The sequence below is a fragment of the Schistocerca cancellata genome, chromosome 5, assembly GCF_023864275.1.
Source record: "Schistocerca cancellata isolate TAMUIC-IGC-003103 chromosome 5, iqSchCanc2.1, whole genome shotgun sequence".
In the NCBI taxonomy this organism is placed as follows: Eukaryota; Metazoa; Arthropoda; class Insecta; order Orthoptera; family Acrididae; genus Schistocerca; species Schistocerca cancellata.
The window spans coordinates 365,134,786-365,155,131 of NC_064630.1; the positions used below are offsets into that span (position 1 = coordinate 365,134,786).

General features: G+C 40.5%; 1 protein-coding gene across 1 annotated transcript in view; it reads right to left on the reverse strand.

The window, feature by feature from the left end:
• LOC126188285 (facilitated trehalose transporter Tret1-like) overlaps nt 1–20,346 on the reverse strand; it is a 71,968-nt gene that overhangs the window by 12,118 nt on the left and 39,504 nt on the right. Inside the window, exon 2 of the mRNA XM_049929869.1 lies at nt 2,294–2,695. Coding sequence (XP_049785826.1) covers nt 2,294–2,695 — 402 coding nt within the window. The remainder of the gene's footprint in view (nt 1–2,293; nt 2,696–20,346) is intronic.

Genomic DNA, 20,346 nt, shown 5'->3' on the forward strand with positions numbered 1-20,346 from the left:
AGCCATTCAAGTCTTCATAAGACCCCTTTGGGTAAGCACGAAAACACTAGTGCGCTTGAGCTCAAAGCAGAAAGTGATGTACAAAGAAATGTTGCAGACGACAAGGTCAGTCTTTTGCGAGAGTTCCTACCGATCGTTCGTGATCATGAATGGTATGAGGACCACACACTTTAGACTTTGCGTATTTTTTTGTATGATGCTGGACCCAAGAGTTTTCGCGTACAGTTCGGACACTGATATATTTGGGTACAGTCTGGTTTCATTTAATTTCGTGGACATCATTGTACTCTGTTTAGTTTTTGCACAGTCGGGAAATTGAATCTATTCACTGGCATCAACATAGCATGTAAACATAGATGAAATCAGAAACAGTTGTTTTAATCAATAGAAGAATAAATATTTGACATTTTTGTTTGTCCAGTTAACTTTCCACATTCTTGAGAAATGTCAGCTAATCATGATCACTTCCAACAAAACAGAGGATCTAACCAGAAAGTTGATGTTCACAGGAGGGACTCTTCTAGTGTGTTACAGGGTAACATTTATAACCTGCAGATAGACGCTTTACTTACTTGGAGCAGGAAGATTAAAGATGAGCGTAATTGAAATTCCTGTAAATTGTTTCAACTACATCTTGTCCGATAGGAGAATACGATCACTTAAGGAAAAGTATTAAAATGGAATATGGTGTTCGTCTCGATATTGCTATACCCAGTGAAATCTAAAACATTGGTGTACTCTCATAAATTTAATTGTGCGCAACAAGACGTTCAGATCACAACGGGTATTCCTTGGTTTACGTCAAATTACACGATTAGACAACATTTAGGATTATTCCTAGATCGGCACTCTTTGAAACCAGTGTAACGTTATTCTCAGTCAATACGGAAACTTCCCCCTGCGAGCTATACAATATCTTTAACTCATGAAGCCTATAAGACAATTTACAGACATACAAAACAAATCACTGTGCACCAATTTAAAATACAAATTAAATCAGCGAACATATTCATACACAAAGAGCGATGCAGATCCTAAGGTAATACTCTAAAATGCGCTCCCTGACAAGAAATATAAGAAGGAAAATTCCATCGGAACTTAGCATGTAAAGTGGCCTATGAACTCATAATTGCACATGCAGTACAGTGTAATGTTTCCACATGGTCTGTTTTGGGAGCAGACAGTGAACTCAGCAACGTTCTGGCTTGAAGCATATGATAAGAGCAATTAGTGCATTTATCGGAACCACTACCTCACTAGGCCACCGGTTCCCAACCTTTCTTAGACCTTTACCCCTGAGTGCAATCAGACATAAGGTTGTATTCCCGCCCTTCCCTCCCCCCCCCCTAAATTTGTTATTCCCTCCTCCCCCACGTTATCACCTACTTCAGCAATTAAATAAATTGTACAATGAAAGACTTCTCTTGGAACACTTATATTTAGAATGATGAAGGATGAAATATATTTAGTTTGTGCTCGCGCGCCCGTGTTTGTGTGTGTGTGTGTGTGTGTGTGTGTGTGTGTGTGTGTTAGAATGAATGGCGAAGGGGTTCGTGGTGTATCGCAAGTGCTACCAAAACTCCTTCTCAGAAAAGAAAGCTAGCTGTCCACAGTGTGGGTACACACTTGTTACAAAACATTCTTCCCCTCCAACACTCCTCTTCGTTGCAACACTTGCTTGACCTGCACACTGCAACACCATTTAAAATCAAACAAGTTGAGGTGTGTGCACCATACTTATCACTTCATTGCTGCACTCCTTACTTCTGAACTGGCAGAAATCGGATGACTTCAGGCTGTTAATGCTTTGTGTCTGACCAATCAAATAGAAATAATAATAATAATAATAATGAAATTGTGCCCACCAGTATAGTAGCCCTTACGCAGTTACTGCTATGTCGTGCTGTCAATTAATTAATTTTTCGTCTTCGAAGCGAGTAATGAAGCAATTTCTGGACTACTACAGGTACTATCTACAAGTTGGGGAAGACATTTTCTTGAGATAGTTAGAATTTGTTACGTATCTCTCTCACTTTTATCACCAACGACGTGCGGAAGAAAGTACAACATATATGTGTAGTGGTTCGATTATGTGAGGAACCTTTAACCTCCAACGCGTTAATGCTACTAATTGAGAAAAAGTCATTATTGATAACTTACATAATCAGTACCAGAGTCTTACAAAATTGTGATAATAGTAATGATCTTTTGAAAACAATTTAGTTTCGAGTCTGAAACAGAATCGAATCGTTTGGTTTTTACCCCTCAGAAAATTTCACTTTGTATTACTCACCGCAAAAGCTTTGCGAGCAACAGCGCTTCTTCTGAGTTCCCGCAGGCCGTCGGCGGCGCTTCTGCGGTCCTTCGACTCCTCCTGGATCACCTTCTGGATGGACTCCACCTCGCCGCTCACGTCCTTCTCCGAGTCCTTGCCCCTCAGCCTCATCAACGCTCTCTCAGCCTCCTGAGTGCGCCCTTTGGCTAACAAGAAGTACGGACTCTCGGGCATCCACCAGAAGGCGGCCACGAAGACGACAGGGAAGATCATCAGGACCTCGCACAGGGTGAAGAACGACACGTAGGGAGCGACAGCGTTGGTCAGGAGACTGCCGACGCTGCTCATCAGAGAGCCCATGGTGACCAGCAGGCCGCGCATCCTGTCCTCCGCGATGTCGGCCAGGTACACGGGGGACACCTGTTGGGATAATACCATGTCAGTCGAGCATATGCTTAGTGCACGCTGTTTCACAAATCATTAAGACTAAGTGAAATGCGGAGACAGGTCAATCAAATACCTTACATGTCAAGTCCGCATGTGGGTTCATGCTCTAGACAGATGTCCTCCAAATTTCCTGGTGTGAAAGTTACCATTCCCCTCTCCCCTTGCTGTCTGACAGCTTAGCCTATCACATATTTAATTGAGGTTAACTTACACTGATGAGAAAGAAATCGCAACACCAAAGAATTATTGCTGTAGAGCAATGATATGTTGGGCATACATTTGTCTAGGTAACATACTTAAGTGATTAACTTTGCAAGATCAAGGGTAATGTAAGCGCCAGATAACTCATTGAAAATGTGAAATGTTAGTAGATTAATAATCGGTGTAACTGCCAGAACTACGAACACAAGCACGTAAACGGTCAATGCTGTTCGGGAATGACACTGGAGTCGTCGTCCGATGGTGTCCTACATGTGTTCCACCGGAGAGGGATCTGATCGAGCTGGCCAAGGCAACTTGTCGACTGTCTGTAAAGCATGTTGGGTTACAACAGCGGTATAAGAGTGAGCGTTATCCTGTTGGAAAACACCCCTGGAATGCTGTTCAAGAATGGTAGCGCAGCATGTCGAGTCACCAGAGTTACATACAGATTCTGAGTGAATGTGCATGTGATTACCACGTTAGTGCTCCTGCTGACAAACGAAGTTGCTCCCCAGACCATATTCCACGTGTAGGTCCATTGTGTCGCAGGCCCTCAACTGGCCTCCTCCTAACCAACAAACGGCCATCACTGGCACTGAGGTAGAAAGTGCTTTCATCAGAAAACCCAACATACCTCCACCCTGCCCTTGAATGAGCTATAGCTTGACACCACTGATGTCGCAAATGGAGGTAGTTTTGGGTCAGTAGATTGCAGGTTACAGGTTGTCTGACTCGAAGCTGTGCGTCATGTAACCAATTTTTAACAGTTCGTTGTGTCATGTGCTGCCAACTGCTGCTCAAGTTGCTACTGCAGATGCTGTACGGTACGCCATGGCCATACGCCCAACAACGGGAGTATCGCAGAAAGAACATCAAGGTTGTGATAGCCCTATCACACGACTTGGTTCAAATTCAGTGAGGTGTTGATAATGGCGTCGTTGTGGCCTTAAAGGCATTCTTGACTGACATTAACTCGCCATGTCCAAACTCAAAGGTAACTAACGCTCATGACTGTTACAGCGTGTATTTAAAGCAAACCTATTCTGCATGCTAGTAGTGGTGCTACTAGCGCCACTCTTTTGTGACTCGCTCGAAACTAGAACAGACATCAACTTTCAGACGTAGAAGCACGCCTACTGACTTTCGTTTATGTAGCACAACTCCTTCAGTGTATATTTTGAAGCAAAAGAGGGGAAGAAGCATAAACATAGGGTGGTTCTCGTTACACAGATATCAACAAAATAAATATATAGGACTACTGAAATTGCAATTGTAAAACTCAATCAATACAGGAAAGTATGTTGGTGTACTAAATCATGAGATATTCCCGTTACGTTTTATTTTGCTTCTTTCGGTATCACACAGTCACTGAATAACACTGAACGATAGTATAGTTCCTAAATATTACACTGGAAAGATTCCAGTTCAAGATAAATCGTAATATAAGTCCAGTAAATTTTTGAATCGAAAGATACAGAATTCCAAAGTAAAAGGTACAGGAAAATTCTCCCACAACAACAAAAGTGTTTATTGGAATTGTGGCCACTCCTATCTGCCGCACATACTTTCCTGTGAAAAATTTCTTTGTTCAGATTAATATGGCCCCAAGTTATTTAACATTTGCTGTTGTTTATGCTACAAATTCCTTTCAAAACACTATACGTTCTGTTCAGCTACTCTTCAAGATCCTTTGACGTGTCCGACAGAATTAAAATGTAGTCGGAAAACCTCAAAGTCTTTACGTCTTCTTCGTGAACACAAATCCTCTTTCCAAATTTCTGTTTCGTTTCCCTTACTGCTAGCTCGACGTACGTATTTAATAACAGTGGGAATAGACTTCAAGTTTAGCTCACTTCCCTCTCAGCTAATGCCTCCCTTTCGAGTTTTTCGGCTATTATAACTGCAGTCTGATTTTGTACAAATAATTCGTGTTCGTATGTCGCTACCAACACCATTAAACTGTTGGTTCGTTAATAATCACACAAGTCAGCCATCGCCTCCTTTGGAATTAGAGCTATTAAAGTCTTGAAGCCTGAGGCTATTTCTTCAGACTCATAAATCTTATACAGCACATGAAATAATTTTGTCATGGCCGGTCCCTGCAAGAATTTTAATAATGCTGAGGGAATGTGATCTGCACTAAGAGCCTTTTTGATTAACGTCTTTCAGCGCTTTGTCTAAGTTTTCTCACAATGTTATATTTTCTGTCTCATCTTCATCTACTTTCTCATTTTTTTATAACATCTACTTCAAGTTCATTTCCCTTGTATAACCCATCTATGTATTCCTTCTACCTTCCAGCTTTCCCTTCTTTGCCTAGTACGAGTCCTCCATCCGAGATTTTGATATTCATTCAGCTGCTTATCTTTTCTCCAAAATTCTAATATTCCTATAGTCGGTATCTATCTTTCCCTCTGTCATACATGTTTCTATAGACTGAAATTTGTCCTCTAGCTACTTCTGTTTAGCCGTTTTTCAGTCCCTGTTAATCTCTTTTTTTATCGTTTGATTTCACTTTCATGGTAACACTGTAATTAGCATAGCAGAGTTGCATTCTGGAGACGACTCCTCGTTCGGTCATCCTGATTCAAGTTTTCCGTGATTAGCCTAAATTGTTTAAGGCAAGCGTCAAGATGGTTCCTTTGCAAGGGCACGGCTGATTTCCTTCCCCATCCTTTCTTGATCCGATATTGTTTCGTACCAGTGGCTTATATGTCGACGGGACGTTAAACACTAACCTTCCATCTTCATTCCTTCTACCTTTCAGTTTTCACGTCTTTGCTTAGTACTGGTCTACCACCTGAGCTCTTGATTCATTAAGCTGCTTCTCTTTTCTCCAAGGGACTCCTTAATTTTCGTATAGGTGGCATTTTTCTTCAAATGGCTCTGAGCACTATGGGACTTAACAGCTGTGATCATCAGTCCCCTAGAACTTAGAACTACTTAAACCTAACTAACCTAAGGACATGACACACATCCATGCCCGAGGCAGGATTCGAACCTGCGACCGTAGCAGTCGCGCGGTTCCGGACTGCGCGCCTAGAACCGCGAGACTACCGCGGCCGGCGCATTTTTCTTCCCCATGACAATGCACGCTTTCATAGTCTTTCATTTATTTTCTAATTTCTACCGTATAAGAGAGATTTATTTTGTATATTTTGAACTGTATGTCAATCTGATTTTCCTTTACTAAATTTTTATATTTTCTCCATTCCTCGTTTAAATGGAAATCCGAAGATTTGTCTGGACTCGTCTTTTAGCCTACTTGATTCTCTGCTACCTCTCTATTTCATCTCTCAAAGCTATGTATTCGTCTATTATTATACTCCTCCCCACTATTCCAGTCAATCGCTGCTTAACACTACTTAAGAAATTCTCAAGAACAACTGGTTATTCCAATACATCCATGTCTCATCTCCGTAATTTAGTACCTTTCTACAGTTTCTTCAGTTTTAATCTACAGTTAAAGAACAAAATGTTGACTTCAGTGTACATCTGCCGCTGGAAACGGTTTGTAGTTTAAAATCTGACTTTGAACTATGTACCTTACCTTTATGTAATATATCTGTTACTTCCAGTGTCCCTAAGTGTTTTCCATCACTACAGATTTCCTCAATGACTCATAAACTGTTAGCGATGATTAACTTGTGCACTCTGCAACGCTCTACGAGACTACTTCCCATTTCATTTCTTTCCCAGAATCTTACACTTTTTGTTCTCCTTTTCCTTTTTCTTCTATCGACTTTAAGTCTCGCTTAATTACCTGAATAATTTCTCTTTTCTCATCATACATCCTTTCAATTTCTTTATCATCTGCCTAGTTAGTTTACATATAGATTTGTACTGCTGAAGTAGATGCCTTCGTATTGTCTTGGCTACTATAATACGTTCTCTATTACATTCATTGTAACTTAAGCGCGTTCCTATTTTCTTATTCACTATTAAATCTACTCTGCAATAATGCCATTTTGACTTTGTAATTATGGCTCTGTACTAACCTGACTGAAGGCCCTGTTCTACCGAAAACGCACTTCAGTGATGTCTGGTACATGCCATCATCATTTAGGTATATAGTAGAGATGCTGGCCATCAGCAAGCGTAACGGCTGTATATTCCCCTTTTTTTCAGCTGCTTACAGTGCCAGCACAGCAAGTGTATGTTGGTTAATGTTTGAAAGCCCTATCAGTCAATCATCCACCCTGTTGCCCCTGCAACTACTGGAAAGGCTGCTGCCGCTCTTGAGGAACCACAAGTTACTCTGGCTTCTCCACAGATACCCTCCCTTTGTGGTTGCACCTGCTGTATGGCTCGGTACATTGTTCATGGCAGGGATGAATTCAACTATGTCTGTGTTTATACTTTGTTTCATATTTGCTCCATCCTCGCTGAAAAAAGTCATAAGCTTTATAAGTAGGTAAGCATTATACCTTCTTAATAGTTATTAGTGTTGGCCAATGGAAAGGAACATATCAGGTACAAACGTTGGGTCTTAATGACTACTTTTAGTATGCAAATAGAATATGATACAAAATCCTATGGTCTGCAGGCTTTACTTCTGGCCAATGTGGTGTCACGTAACATTACACAATAAAGAAAACACAAGCACATTTCTTGCAAACAGTATAAAAAGTGAGAAGCTTCAGGAAAAGCAGAAGTACAGAGGTCTACTTACAAATTCTTTCTCATTTGAAAGCGAAACATCTTCTGTAATGTTTTAAGAGCTGGTGGAAACTAAAAAGTCCAATTAAGATCGAAATAAAAGTAATTAGTAGCGAAAAAAAGGTTAATACAAAACATATATGGAAAACAAAAACATCTGCAACGACTGATTAAAAATACATATTAAATGCAAGTGCCTTAAAAATCTGAAATTGCTTAATTAAGCTTTCAGTTGCATTTACATATTAATAATCGAATGTATCTTTCATATTTTAGATAATTGCTTATTTATATTTTCTGTATTTAGACCTAGTATTAAATTATTCATTAAAGCGAATGTTGCAAAATAACAAAGGGCCGAAATACCATGATTATACTGCACTCTCAAAGCCTAATTACAGAATAAATTAATGTCAGAGAAAAGCTCGTTAATACCAGAGATTATATTTAATACAAACCGTTGCTCTGAAAATGTATAAGTCGTCCTGCCGCGAGTAGTGACAACCGTCTTAAAATAACGGAGGAAAAGGCGGAGATTAGACTTGGGCACCTCGCTGACGACTTTCTCATTACAAAGGTTTATACGAGTCAGGACTGGACAAAGGAGGAGATGAGAAACGGCCGTGATCTTTTGAATGGAAAGACAGCGAAATTTAAGATAAGAGATTTAGTATGAAAACGGAAAACTTCAATCCGGGCAACCGGACAAAAATTTGAGCACTGCCCCTTCCTAATGCAGCTCCTGTAACTTAACGATAGTTTCAAACCGTTTACTAGCTATCGTAAAATAAACGATCGATCACAGTCACTTCAGTAACTAGTCCCGGACGTCATTTTCACATGTTCGTGGTTTACACAGCGTGAATGTCAATACGATACGTCCTGACGACTCTTGCAGAACAATCACAAAGATAGATCATTTTACACCCTCATTTAGCACATAATAAAATTTTTAAATGGTAAAATATCAACAGCTCAGATTTTCTGTGAGTTATCAGAGGAATTTCATTGCATCACACATAATATTCTATTATAAATGTTACATTTTTGTACGAGACATGTTTCAGTACCTGCTTGCTTTAGTTCCTGCTTAAGAATCAGGATATAATCAGGAATTAGAAAGGACACCGCGGGCCACCAATCCCACTGCACGTGATCGCAGTGCGACTGCAGTGTTTGCTCTGGTGTACAGGGTGTGACCAGTGGGGACCGTTCAAAACCATTCGACGAAATTTCCACACGATCCGAAGCAGCAAAGGGTGCTCGTTCTTGTTTTGCGTCCTCTTATGGCGTGATCACTGAAAGGTGCTACATTGACACATGAATGAATAAAACAGCAAAGGATCCATCAAAGGCCCCCAGTTCGGTAATACTCCTTGATGAGCACTTTAAAAAGGTACCTATACAGAGGCAAACTGTGACCAGAGTCCTAGGTGCCTGCAGGCTGGAAACCCCTTGACTGCGCTCCGTTTGCCGGCCGTTATTGGCCGAAGGGTTCTAGGCGCTTCAGTCTGGAACCGTGCGACCGCTACGGTCGAAGGTTCGAATCCTGCCTCGAGCATGGATGTGTGTGATGTCCTTAGGTTAGTTAGGTTTAAGTAGTTCTAAGTTGTAGGAGACTGATTACCTGAGATGTTAAGTCCCATAGTGCTCAGAGGCATTTGAACCATTTTTTGCGCTCCGTTTCCACATTCGTACTACCATGTGCAAGAGCAGCCTGGCAGTTTGTGTTGTCTTAAGCGTTTCGAATGCATTCATAAGAGCCATCCATTTGTTATTTCAATGGGAACTAATAGAAGTGCAATGATTTGTAACCTCTTAAGAGGGCTATAATAACAGTACTCACCCATATATACAGAATTTGTAACACCAACGTGTAGGCTGTTTGCTCGGTCATTTCTTATTGCAGAAAGCTAAAATCGACAGTGGGACAGGACAGAAAGAAATATGATCGACAGTGCCTCATGTCAATAGTTGACCGAAAATTGTATGGCTTGCCTACTTGACTTCCTTCTATTCAGTTTCTCAGTTTTGATAGCAGCTTGAGACACTGTTTCTCGGCGATACTTTTAAAGTATCGAAAGCTGTATGTTCGTGTGTCTTTAATTTTTTTTGTAGGCTTGAACTTCTACGGGACTGCAGTTATTGTAAATGTTACGGATATTTAACTTTTTGCTGAACTTTGATAGCTGTGTAAAAGAGAACGACTTAGATGCATAATCTTTCGTTCAATTCTACTTTTTCTTGGGCGAGTTGTTTATAATTTTTTGAAGTGCTGGTGTTCGACTGAATCTGAACTTGGGCATTTCAGCGCACTAAAGCAGAACTGTAATTGGTACCTGCACTGTATCTGGGTATGAACATTTACGACATACGTACAACACAAGCGGATGGACGTGATAAACTTTTGGAGACCTGGATTCCATATACTGAGTGAACTGAACAATAATCCAAAAAATGAAACGAGCGTATGGCATCGTTGGCCGGGAGGCCCCATTCGGGTAAGTTCGGCCGCCAAGTGCGAGTCTTATTTCATTCGACGCCACATTGGGCGACTTTCGCGCCAGTGAGGAGGATCAAATGATGATGAGAACAACACAACACCCAGTCCACGGGTGGAGAAAACCTCCAACCCGGGCGGGAATAAAACCCGGGCCCGCTTGCATGGGAGGCGAGCACGTTACCACCAAGCTAAACAGGCGGACAACAATAATCACAAATTCAGTTTTTCACAACCGAAGTTTTTTGTCCGTTACAGACATTATTTATTTGCATTCTTGTTCATTTACTTTTGTATATAAATACAAATAAATTCTTGTCATTTATTTCGTATGTGTTGCATGTAAATGGTCATCACTTGAAAGGAGCAGTCGTAAAGGTGTGTGACCCACAACGAGAAGTGAAAAATAAGCCACATTTATTGTGAGATCGTATATTTACCCCGACCGTAAATGATTACCGTCGAGTATTCTAGACGGCAGTAACTTATAACTGGCGCATTTTTCGGGAGGGGTGTCTCCGTCTTTATAGATTCGCTATGCTTCGAAAAAAACTGCAGCATAACGGAAATGGTTTGTAACGCCTTCTTTTTGCTCCTAAAATTTGCAGAATGGATAGCCATTGACATACATTCGGCGTAAGGGGTATGGATTGATCCGAGGTTGGTGCATATTCTTACCTGCTCACCTGAAACCAGGAACGGTTTCTGATTGTAGGTTGAACCGCAGGGTAATATTGACTTTTATCCATTTTTATAGAGCCAGTTTTCTGTAATCATGCCCTGAAAGCAGACAGTGGTAGAATGATGTTCATTATTATGCCAGACACACTGCCACCCTTCGACAACTGGGCCGCTGTGTTATTGTAAACCTGCCATACATAAGCTGGTATCCAATAGTAAGAAATTCCCATACCTCTTCTTTTCCTCTGTAGTCATGCTCATGTAGCTATCAGAACCTGTAAGTTCATTTCACTTTAAATGTTGGATTTTCGATAGACCGTAACAAGACTGAACCCGATACCTACCATCATTGGGTCCTGGAACGTTCTCTGGCGACCAAATATGAAAGCCTCTCGTATGAAGTATCATTATCGCTTTCGCTGCAAATATGGAGCGATGTGGGGGCAATTAAAAGGTTTGTAATTTTTCTGTCTTGAAGCAAAGAATGTACATCCCGATGCTGAAGTGTTTTGACACAGTGAGCCATCAGTAAACACTTGAATAAAGTATGGCCAATGAAGATTAATTTCAGCGCTGAAGCTTTAATGCATTATACCGAAATCATTACCTTCAAAGATTTAATAGTGAACTTTGAGGTTTTCCAACTGTTTCAAATGGTTCAAATGGCTCTAAGAACTATGGGACTTAACATCGGAGGTCATCAGTCCCTAGACGTAGAACTACGTTAATCTAACTAAACTAAAGACATCACCGCTACCGGCTTTTCCAACTGGTCTCTGAATGAAATATCAAGTGAGACTACGTAGCTATCCGACTGAACCATATTGGCATTGCTGGAGCAAAAAAGTCTCTCTCAAAGGATCATCACTGATTAAATACTTGTGTGAAACTTGAAACGTCCCCTTTGAAAAATTATACAAGACTGAGCTTAAACTGACACACAATATTTTTAGCGCAACGCAATCTGACTTTCAAAAATCCCTACAAAAGAATGGCCCTGACTAACATTAACCTATGCGTTTCACAAATCACTTACCTCACAAAAATCTTGGTTACTCGAACTACTGCAATACAGCGAGCGCCACTACTGCCAGCTAAATAAAAGATTCAAACTACGGAAGGCACTAACTACTGATAGGCATAGTTAGCAAATGAAAGATTTTGATAGAGAACAAACAATGTATTTACCTTAATAGTGTTGAAAAATCATAATATACATAGCAGTTCATAATTTCCAGTATTACAAATTTCACAACTCCGCCATCTCTCTCCCCACATCTACCACTGCTGGCGGCTCACCTCCAACTGCGCAACGCTACACGCTGTTCACATCCAGCTGCCGCTGCCCAACACTACAATGGCAGACAACAATGCAAACTTGCCACAGACTGCACACAGTACAGCCAGTGATTTTCATACAGAGCGCTACGTAACGTTGCCAATAAGAAAACGTAAACAGCCTACTTACAAACTCAGCTTACTTTATTCATACACGATATCTTGCAGAGAGCGATTGCAACTGAACAGGTACATTCCGTCTATCTGGCATTCTACACTTTAGCAAAAGACATTCTACACCTTATAACACCGAGAAAAAAAGAATACAACATTATCCGATAAGCTCAGAGGTGAACATCTGCCCCATAAGAACCCAGCGATAGTACTGAAAAGGTATATTAAATATGACTGTCACGCAATGTCAGTATCATGGAAAGTGAAAGCTTACGTTTGTTGGAAGGGATATGCACTGCACCTGGCAAGGATACTGTTTGTGTGAAGAATTTTTTATTATTGTTGCAGCGTTTTAATCCTTTCCAAGTAGTCATTACAACAGACACATAACGAACTCAAAGACGCGTTCCAAAGATAGTAACAGGTTGTGGTAGTCCATATGAAATTGTTCGAGTAGCAGAGGTGCTAAGGGGAAATTAAGTGAGAACTCTTGGAATAAATGCGACGTTCGTTTCACGAAACCATGCTGGGTAAGCTAAGAAAAACTGTGTACTAGGAAGACAGTAGACCATTATGTTGCCACAATAGTATATCTCACATAGGGATAGTGAGAATTAGGTAAGAAAGATTACAGTGCGTACAGAGGCATACAAGCAGTCATTTTTCCTTCGCTCAACACTCGAATGGAACAGTAAATAAAATCTCTAAGTTTGTTACAATGTGGAGTATTTATGTAGACGTAGACGTAGATTTTGACTACGGATAGTACATAGCTCAAAATTTTGGGAAGGAGGGAGGAATGGATGGATGTGTGTAGGTAAAATTATGTGCACACATCAGATCGCAACAACCAGCATAAGAAGAAATAATCAAGAATTCCGTTCCATAGAAAAAAGGAATTGCAGAATTTTACTGTTACGTAACTCGTTTGGTTCCCCGTGTTTTGTGAGGTAGACTGATCACTCCTAATGCTTGTGTAACCTTACGATTTGCGGATTATTATTATAGCACAAATAAATTGCAGACTAAGAGCTGCTAACCTTACAGAAAAATCTTTACTGCTCTGTATAACTACCCGACCTACATTCAGTTGAACCCACTTATTATACGAGGGTAATCCCAAAATTAACATGGGCATACAAAAACTGCCACAGCTTCTACAAAAATGCATCGACAGCATGGTGATTATATCAAAAAATAGCTAAATGTTCAAGCTGTAAACTGATGTAAACCATTGTAGAAATAAACAGGTCTGTGTACTTATAAAAAACATTGGAGACCTTACTTTTGGGATCACCCTCGTGTTTAAGTCTTGGTTTCCGTCTACAATTTTTACCTCCCATACTTAACATTAACAAATGAAATATTCTTTGAGGCCTCAGCATGAATCTTGTCAACCTGTTCCCTCCTTTAGTCTAGTAGTTTCATAATGCTCCTTTCTCTCCAATTCAAAGCAATAAATCATCATTAGTTACAAGATAAATCTTCTCCATACCACATTTCAAAAACTGCAATTCTTTTTTGTCTGTATTGTTAACTGTCCATGTCTCACTTCTATGGAGCGCTATAATCCAGACAAATGCTTTCAAGTAGAGACTTATTGACAAATTTATATTTCATTTTAACATATCATTCTTCTGAAGAAACGATTTTCTTACTGTTGTTGGCGTATATTTCCTATTGCCCTTACTTCTGTTGTTGCCTGTTATTTTGCTGCCCAAATAGCAAAACTCGTCGGCTAGTTTCTGGGTCTGATCTCTTATTGATTCTTAATAGGAGAGCACAGCAATCTTGAAAAGTTCTCTGAAACAAAAATCCCATGCACTGTTATGCTTAGCATTGTTGTGATTGAACACTGCCTCTAAGTACGTAGAAACCAATTACACACACACAAAATCGTTCAAATGACTCTAAGCTCTATGGGACTTAACATCGGAGGTCATCAGTCCCCTAAACTTAGAATTAATTAAACCTAACTAACCTAAGGACATCACACACATCCATGCCCGAGGCAGGATTCGAACCTGCGACTGTAGCAGCAGTGTGGTTCCGGACTGAAGCGCCTAGAACCGTTCGGCCACACACACACACACACACACATACACACACACACACACAGACACACACACACACACACACACATACACATACATAGCTGTATGTAATTTTGCAATTCTAGAGATCAATAAATAGTAATAATACGGAAGTTACAAAAGTAGCCATTTAAATTAAATCTTGAGAACAGGGCATCTAGTTAAAATATGCAACTGGAGTAACAGCTCTTTTCCATTCAACGCACTGTACGAACTAGGTCGGGTGAAACAATACTGCACTGGGGAGTTGCAGCGAAGAACGAAACTTACAGCTCTTCCTACTCAGTCGCTACTGAAAACAGTTACTTGCCGCTTAGAGGTCGGTATTTGCTCGGTAGGTTTCGGCAACCTATCTAAGCGCCAAAACAAACAAATATTTGATTTTCACTAGTAAAGGAGATGAAATAATGTACGAATGTATTAGAAAGGTTTAATTAAATTTATAGGTCACCATATTTTGTGTATGTGTCCGTGGAATGTTCGAACACTAGCAGCAACCTTCCGCACGTAAAAATATAGCGTTGCTAAACACGTAAAGTTCTACAGGTCTACACACTTAGGTTTGCTGATTGTATTATAGGTTAATAACACACTAAGCGTCACCCGAAGCGAACGTCTAAGGAAAGACAAGTCTGAAAAACGACTGAACCTTATGATTTCCAAATTCTGAATGTCCGTACAATTTCGTTTCGCAGAAGAAACTTCAAGGTTTTTATTTGTGTTATTGTTATGCTCTCAGATTCGAAGTTGGTTCTCTGCTGCTCTCCACGTTAGTCTATTCTGTGCAAGCTTTTTCATCTCTGCATAACTACTGTAACTTACATCCATTCGAACGTGCTTACCGTTGTCATGCCATGGTCTCCCTCTACATTCTAATCAGCTTCACATTTCCTTCCATTGATGAATTAACAGCACTTTGATGGCTCAGGATGTAACCTATTAATCACTCTCGTGTATATGTCGAGCTGTTGCATGGATTTCTTTTCTTCCCAATTCTATTAAGCACTGATTTACTATTAACTAAGTCTACCCGTTTAATCTTCATCATTCTTCCGTAGCATCACACATGAAACGTTTTTTTTCTTGTCTGAACTATCATTCGTCCACGATTCACTTCCGTTCAGTGCTACTCACCAGACAAATACCTTCCAGAATGATTTTCTAACTCTTAACTGAACATTAGTTGTTAACAAATTATTCTTTTTCAGAAACGTTTGTCTTGCTGTTGTCATTTCGCATTTTATATCGTCTGTACTAACATGTGGTTTCTGAATGGATTCAGCAGCATCTTCAGCAGTTCCAGGGCATGATCGACAGGTGTGACCTGTATTATTAGCCGCCAGGCCTTACTGTGTTGGTACTGTGAATGGTTAAAAGCAACGGAAAACTATACTTGTTATATTTCTGGAAGACGCGCAGATCAACTCTGTAGATAAATCGCGATGGCATACTCTTGGATATAGCACTCCTGTGGTAAAAGAGTCTTCTATTCCCATTTCATAGCGGGGACGACTCGGGAGGTTGTTGTCAGTCGCAGGAACAGAATTTTAGTTACTGCAGTGGAACATCATTTATCCGGACTAAATGGTACCGTAGGTCATCTGGAAAAGCAGGAAATGTGGAAAAAGATATATTGACGTAGGATAAATGGCGTAAAAACACACCTTATATTTATTTTCACATAAAGACACAAGCTACTAATCATTGTCATATAAATGTTGAACAAATATTTAATAAAATAGTGATTGTTGTGTACTAATATAATCAGTAACTTGTTTTGGAACCAGATTCGTGTGTCGTTCATGTGCAGCACGATTACGTAAGCTTTTCCTCAGCAATAGTTCGACCGAAATTGCTTCCGCTCGGCGTTCCAAATAAAACATTACTTTGCCTAGCTGCGGTGCTACCCCTAAGTGGCATCCTGCCTGCCGGATTTGTGGCCGAGCGGTTCTAGGCGCTTCAGTTTGGAACCGCACGACCGCTACGACCGCAGGTTCGAATCCTGCCTCGGGCATGGATGTATGTGATGTCCTTAGGTTAGTTAGGTTTAAGTAGTTCTAAGTTCTAGGGGACTGATGACCTCATAAGTTAAGTCCCATAGTGCCCAGAGCCATTTGAACCATTTTTAGCATCCTGCCTGCAGTTCGAGTGCCAATTTGGTCATCTGATGCATCGTCACTGCCTGCTACAGGCAAACAAATGGAAATAATTTCGCCTTCAGAAATCACTGTCATTTTCCACCCAGTTATTTACTCCTACAACCTGAAAACTTTGCAAATTCTTGAACATCTAACTCAACAGCAACCTTTTTCAACAGTTCTGCTATATCCATCCAATCCAGTCCATCGTCATCTTCTGTCTGTTTCACGTCAATTTACAGTCGCCACAAACAGAAGCAATACTTACTATACATCTCAACGTCACTCTGGTAAGTGACAACTTTCAAGGTGATTCTCGTCTATAACATCCGGAGCAATCAATACTGTACAGTAGTTTTACTAAAAAGCAATCCGGTTGAATCGTAGATCCGGATCAATGAAGGGTCGCATAAGCGACGTGTCTGTGTGGTGCAACAATAATGTGTGCTTATTTAATTCTGGGTTAGTTGATAATCTGAGTCTGAGATGTTTACGTTTAATATTGTAGGCCTTAGTTTGTAACTATTGGTTAACTACCGGTGATTTGGCGACGACGTAGATAGTCTTTCGCCGCTTAGTAACAGCAGTAGTCAGCTTTCTTCCTCATAATTAAGGAAACATCTCACTCCACTGCCAGCTTAGAACCAACCACATGCAACTCAACAACTTCATACGTACGTCTATCATGCGGGAACCAATAAGGTGACGACTCTAAAGCACTTCCTTGGTCGCGTTCTTGAGTAAGAATTGACACATTGTTCTGAAGGCGCCTTACCACAAGCTGTGTTACAATGATATAAAAAATTAAGCAGCAAAGAGGTCCGAGCTCTGTGGTGGAAATACCACACTACTCTAGAGCTGAAAACAAAAGTTTGTCAAGTAATCTCACCAAAAATCCAGTGTATTTTGCATTTTAGTATATGGATCTAAGTCTGGTTGTCGCTTAGTGGCTATACCAGCACAGAAGCGGAAAATGAGAGTGAGTAGGCCTAGAAACTGAATTCGGTATTTCAAAATTGTTACATTAGTGAAGATCGTAAGACGGTTCAGCTCTTCAATCATCGCATCAACACTGAAGTGATAGATACTCAGGTAAGTGTTCACTGAATATAAAGTCGGTTAAAATCACACATGATCACGCATCTAGATTTGATGACATACCTGTGAGATTCTACAGAGATTATAAAGGTGAATTTACTCTCTTTCCAGCAGCAGTTTTTCATTGGTCACTGTAGCGACGAAGGGTACTAACCATTCTTGTTTTCATGATGTGCAGTCAGACAGATGCTTATACAGGGTGCCCCAGAAATGTTGCGACAAACTTCGAGGGATACAGACAGTGTCTTGAGGAATAAATCGAGCATTGGCACACGCGTCCGGCAGCGTCATACAATGACGCTACAGAGCGTCGAAGCCATAGGCGCCAGCACCTGGCACTAGGCTATCCCTTCGGCAAAAAACATGATTTTGTATGCTGATGGATCGTAGGTGGAACGTCTCGCAATGTTGTTTGTTATTCAGCGATCGCCACTGATTGCCACAATTACCAGTGGAGAAGAACGAAGCTAGCTGCTGCGTAGAAAGTCCTTGTGTCCTATAAATGCGATGCTCCGTTGCCTTCGTGGCTAACGGTTTCGGACACGAGTTTCCATCAGCAGTTTATTTTTCTCTTCTTTACCCAAAAAACATTGGAGGTTTTAGAGGGTTACAAGAGAAAAATGAGCTGTGGATGGAAACCCGTGTCCAAAACCGTCATCGACCGAGGCAACAGAGCATCGCATTCTTAGGGGACAAGAACTTCCTATGCAGCAGCTGTCTGCATCTTCTCCACTGGCGATTGTGTCAGTCAGTCGCAATCACTGAATAACAAAGAACATCACGAAACGGTCCGCCTATGGTCCGTCAGCTTACAAAGTCAAGTTTACAGCCATAGGGGTAGCACTGCTGCAGGCGCCGGCACATATAATTTCGACGCTCTGTAAAGTCATTGGATGACATTTCTGGACTAGGGGCCATGTCATCGAGCTGTTCCTCAAGACACCCTCTACAACCCCTTGAAGTCAGCTATGACACTCTGTGTATCTGACATCAGTCTGTTGTAGAGTTGTGGAACGTTTTAAACTGACACGTTTACATCATTGGAAAGCAATAATCCCCTCTATTAAAATCAGCAATGGTTCCTCAAACAGACTGGATAAGCCGAGTGTAGTGACCAAGGAGGTAAAGAAGCCACTTTCTTTTATTCTCTTGGAGATTGCTTCTACGTAAAGGAGAACTTTCATATTATTCAAAGAGACTTATTAGATTTTGTCAGCGAGTTTCGTGTCGATAGCTGCACGCGCTTCTCTGCAGTGAAATATTTTGTGTTTTCTCTGCGTCGGATGTAAGGCACGTCACAGATTCATTTGCATGTCCTAGAAAAATATATATTGTGGCAGACGTATTTATGAACTGTCTAGGTTATGTAATTCTGTATTCAGACAACATAAGCGGAATGGCGTCCAGTTGGGTACAGCGAATTAACAACTTGATGAAAAGCTGTGCTCCCTTATTACAGGTGTACGTTAAGATGCCATCCAGTTATGTAAGAAAATCACTACAAAAATCATGGAATTCCGAGACTATGCAACAGGCATCGGACTTTGTAAGAAAAGAAGACGCAATGAACATATTGTGGCATTTCGTAACTGTTGTGCTCCACTTGCCATTTCAGGTTGCTGAGCGGAATAATGTACCACGCCTATTCAAAAAAGGGAAAGAGATCCTGTTCTCTACAGGAAGGTTACAAAGCCAAAACACTGCTCTTAAATGCACGAAGACCTGCAGAGTATCGACAGCTGTTGCAGGGACTGTCAATGATCACGAACTAAAGTAAGTGTAACATATGGGACGTAGCTGAGCGAAGAGCTCCATTGCTGTTCGAGTACGCTACTGGCCACATGAAACTGGAAACACTAATGCCCGTAAAACAACTAGGAGTTATCTTCGGAGCGATCTAAAGTGGAATGATGACATAAAATTAATTGTACGAGAAGCGGATGTCAGGCTGAAATTCAATGGAAGTATATGAAGGAAAATGTAATTCATCCATAAAATAGATGGCTTAAAAATATTTGTTCGACCGATTCCTGGATATCTTTCAATGGCTTATCTGGTTGCATAGTGACAATCATACAAACTACAGAAAATTATGACAAAATATTTTAAAGAGCGCGATGAACTGAACATTTGGACACAAAAATTTGTCAGTAATGTGTAAATTTACTGAGTTTGATTGTTGTTGTGGTCTTCAGTCCTGAGACTGGTTTGATGCAGCTCTCCATGCTTCTCTATCCTGTGCAAGCTTCTTCATCTCCCAGTTTGATTACGGTGAAGAATGTGTTAACGGATATATATTTGAAGAAGGTATTTAATTAGAGTTGGTCCAGAAATGATTAAGATGTCAGTTTAAAGATCTTGGCGAGACTTTTGTTAACACCATCACTTTGCGCCGAGATAATGCATTTCATTTAATTTTGATCAAAAGTCTATTTAATTAATCAAAGACTATAGCTATGCCTGATGGACTACCATAAACATCTCCGCCGTATGCGGAACATATGTTTCACATAATTTATTGCGTTATTTTCAGTCAGTTACTGTTTTAGTAATCACCCTTAATTCAAATTCCTTTAAAATTTAGGACATAGCTGAAAGCACATGCAGAAAGGAGAACTAAATTAACACAAGAATGCTGTGCTGCTGGGTTCGCCAGTAATAGATTTTAGGCATTATTTGTAAGAGATAGATTGCTTTGGTAAGGTCCGATTGGTCGCGAAATTGGAATTAAAAATCCAATGAGGCTTTGCACAAATGAGTTGCTCAGTGTCTCTTGTATACCCGTCTATAGTGTCACATCCC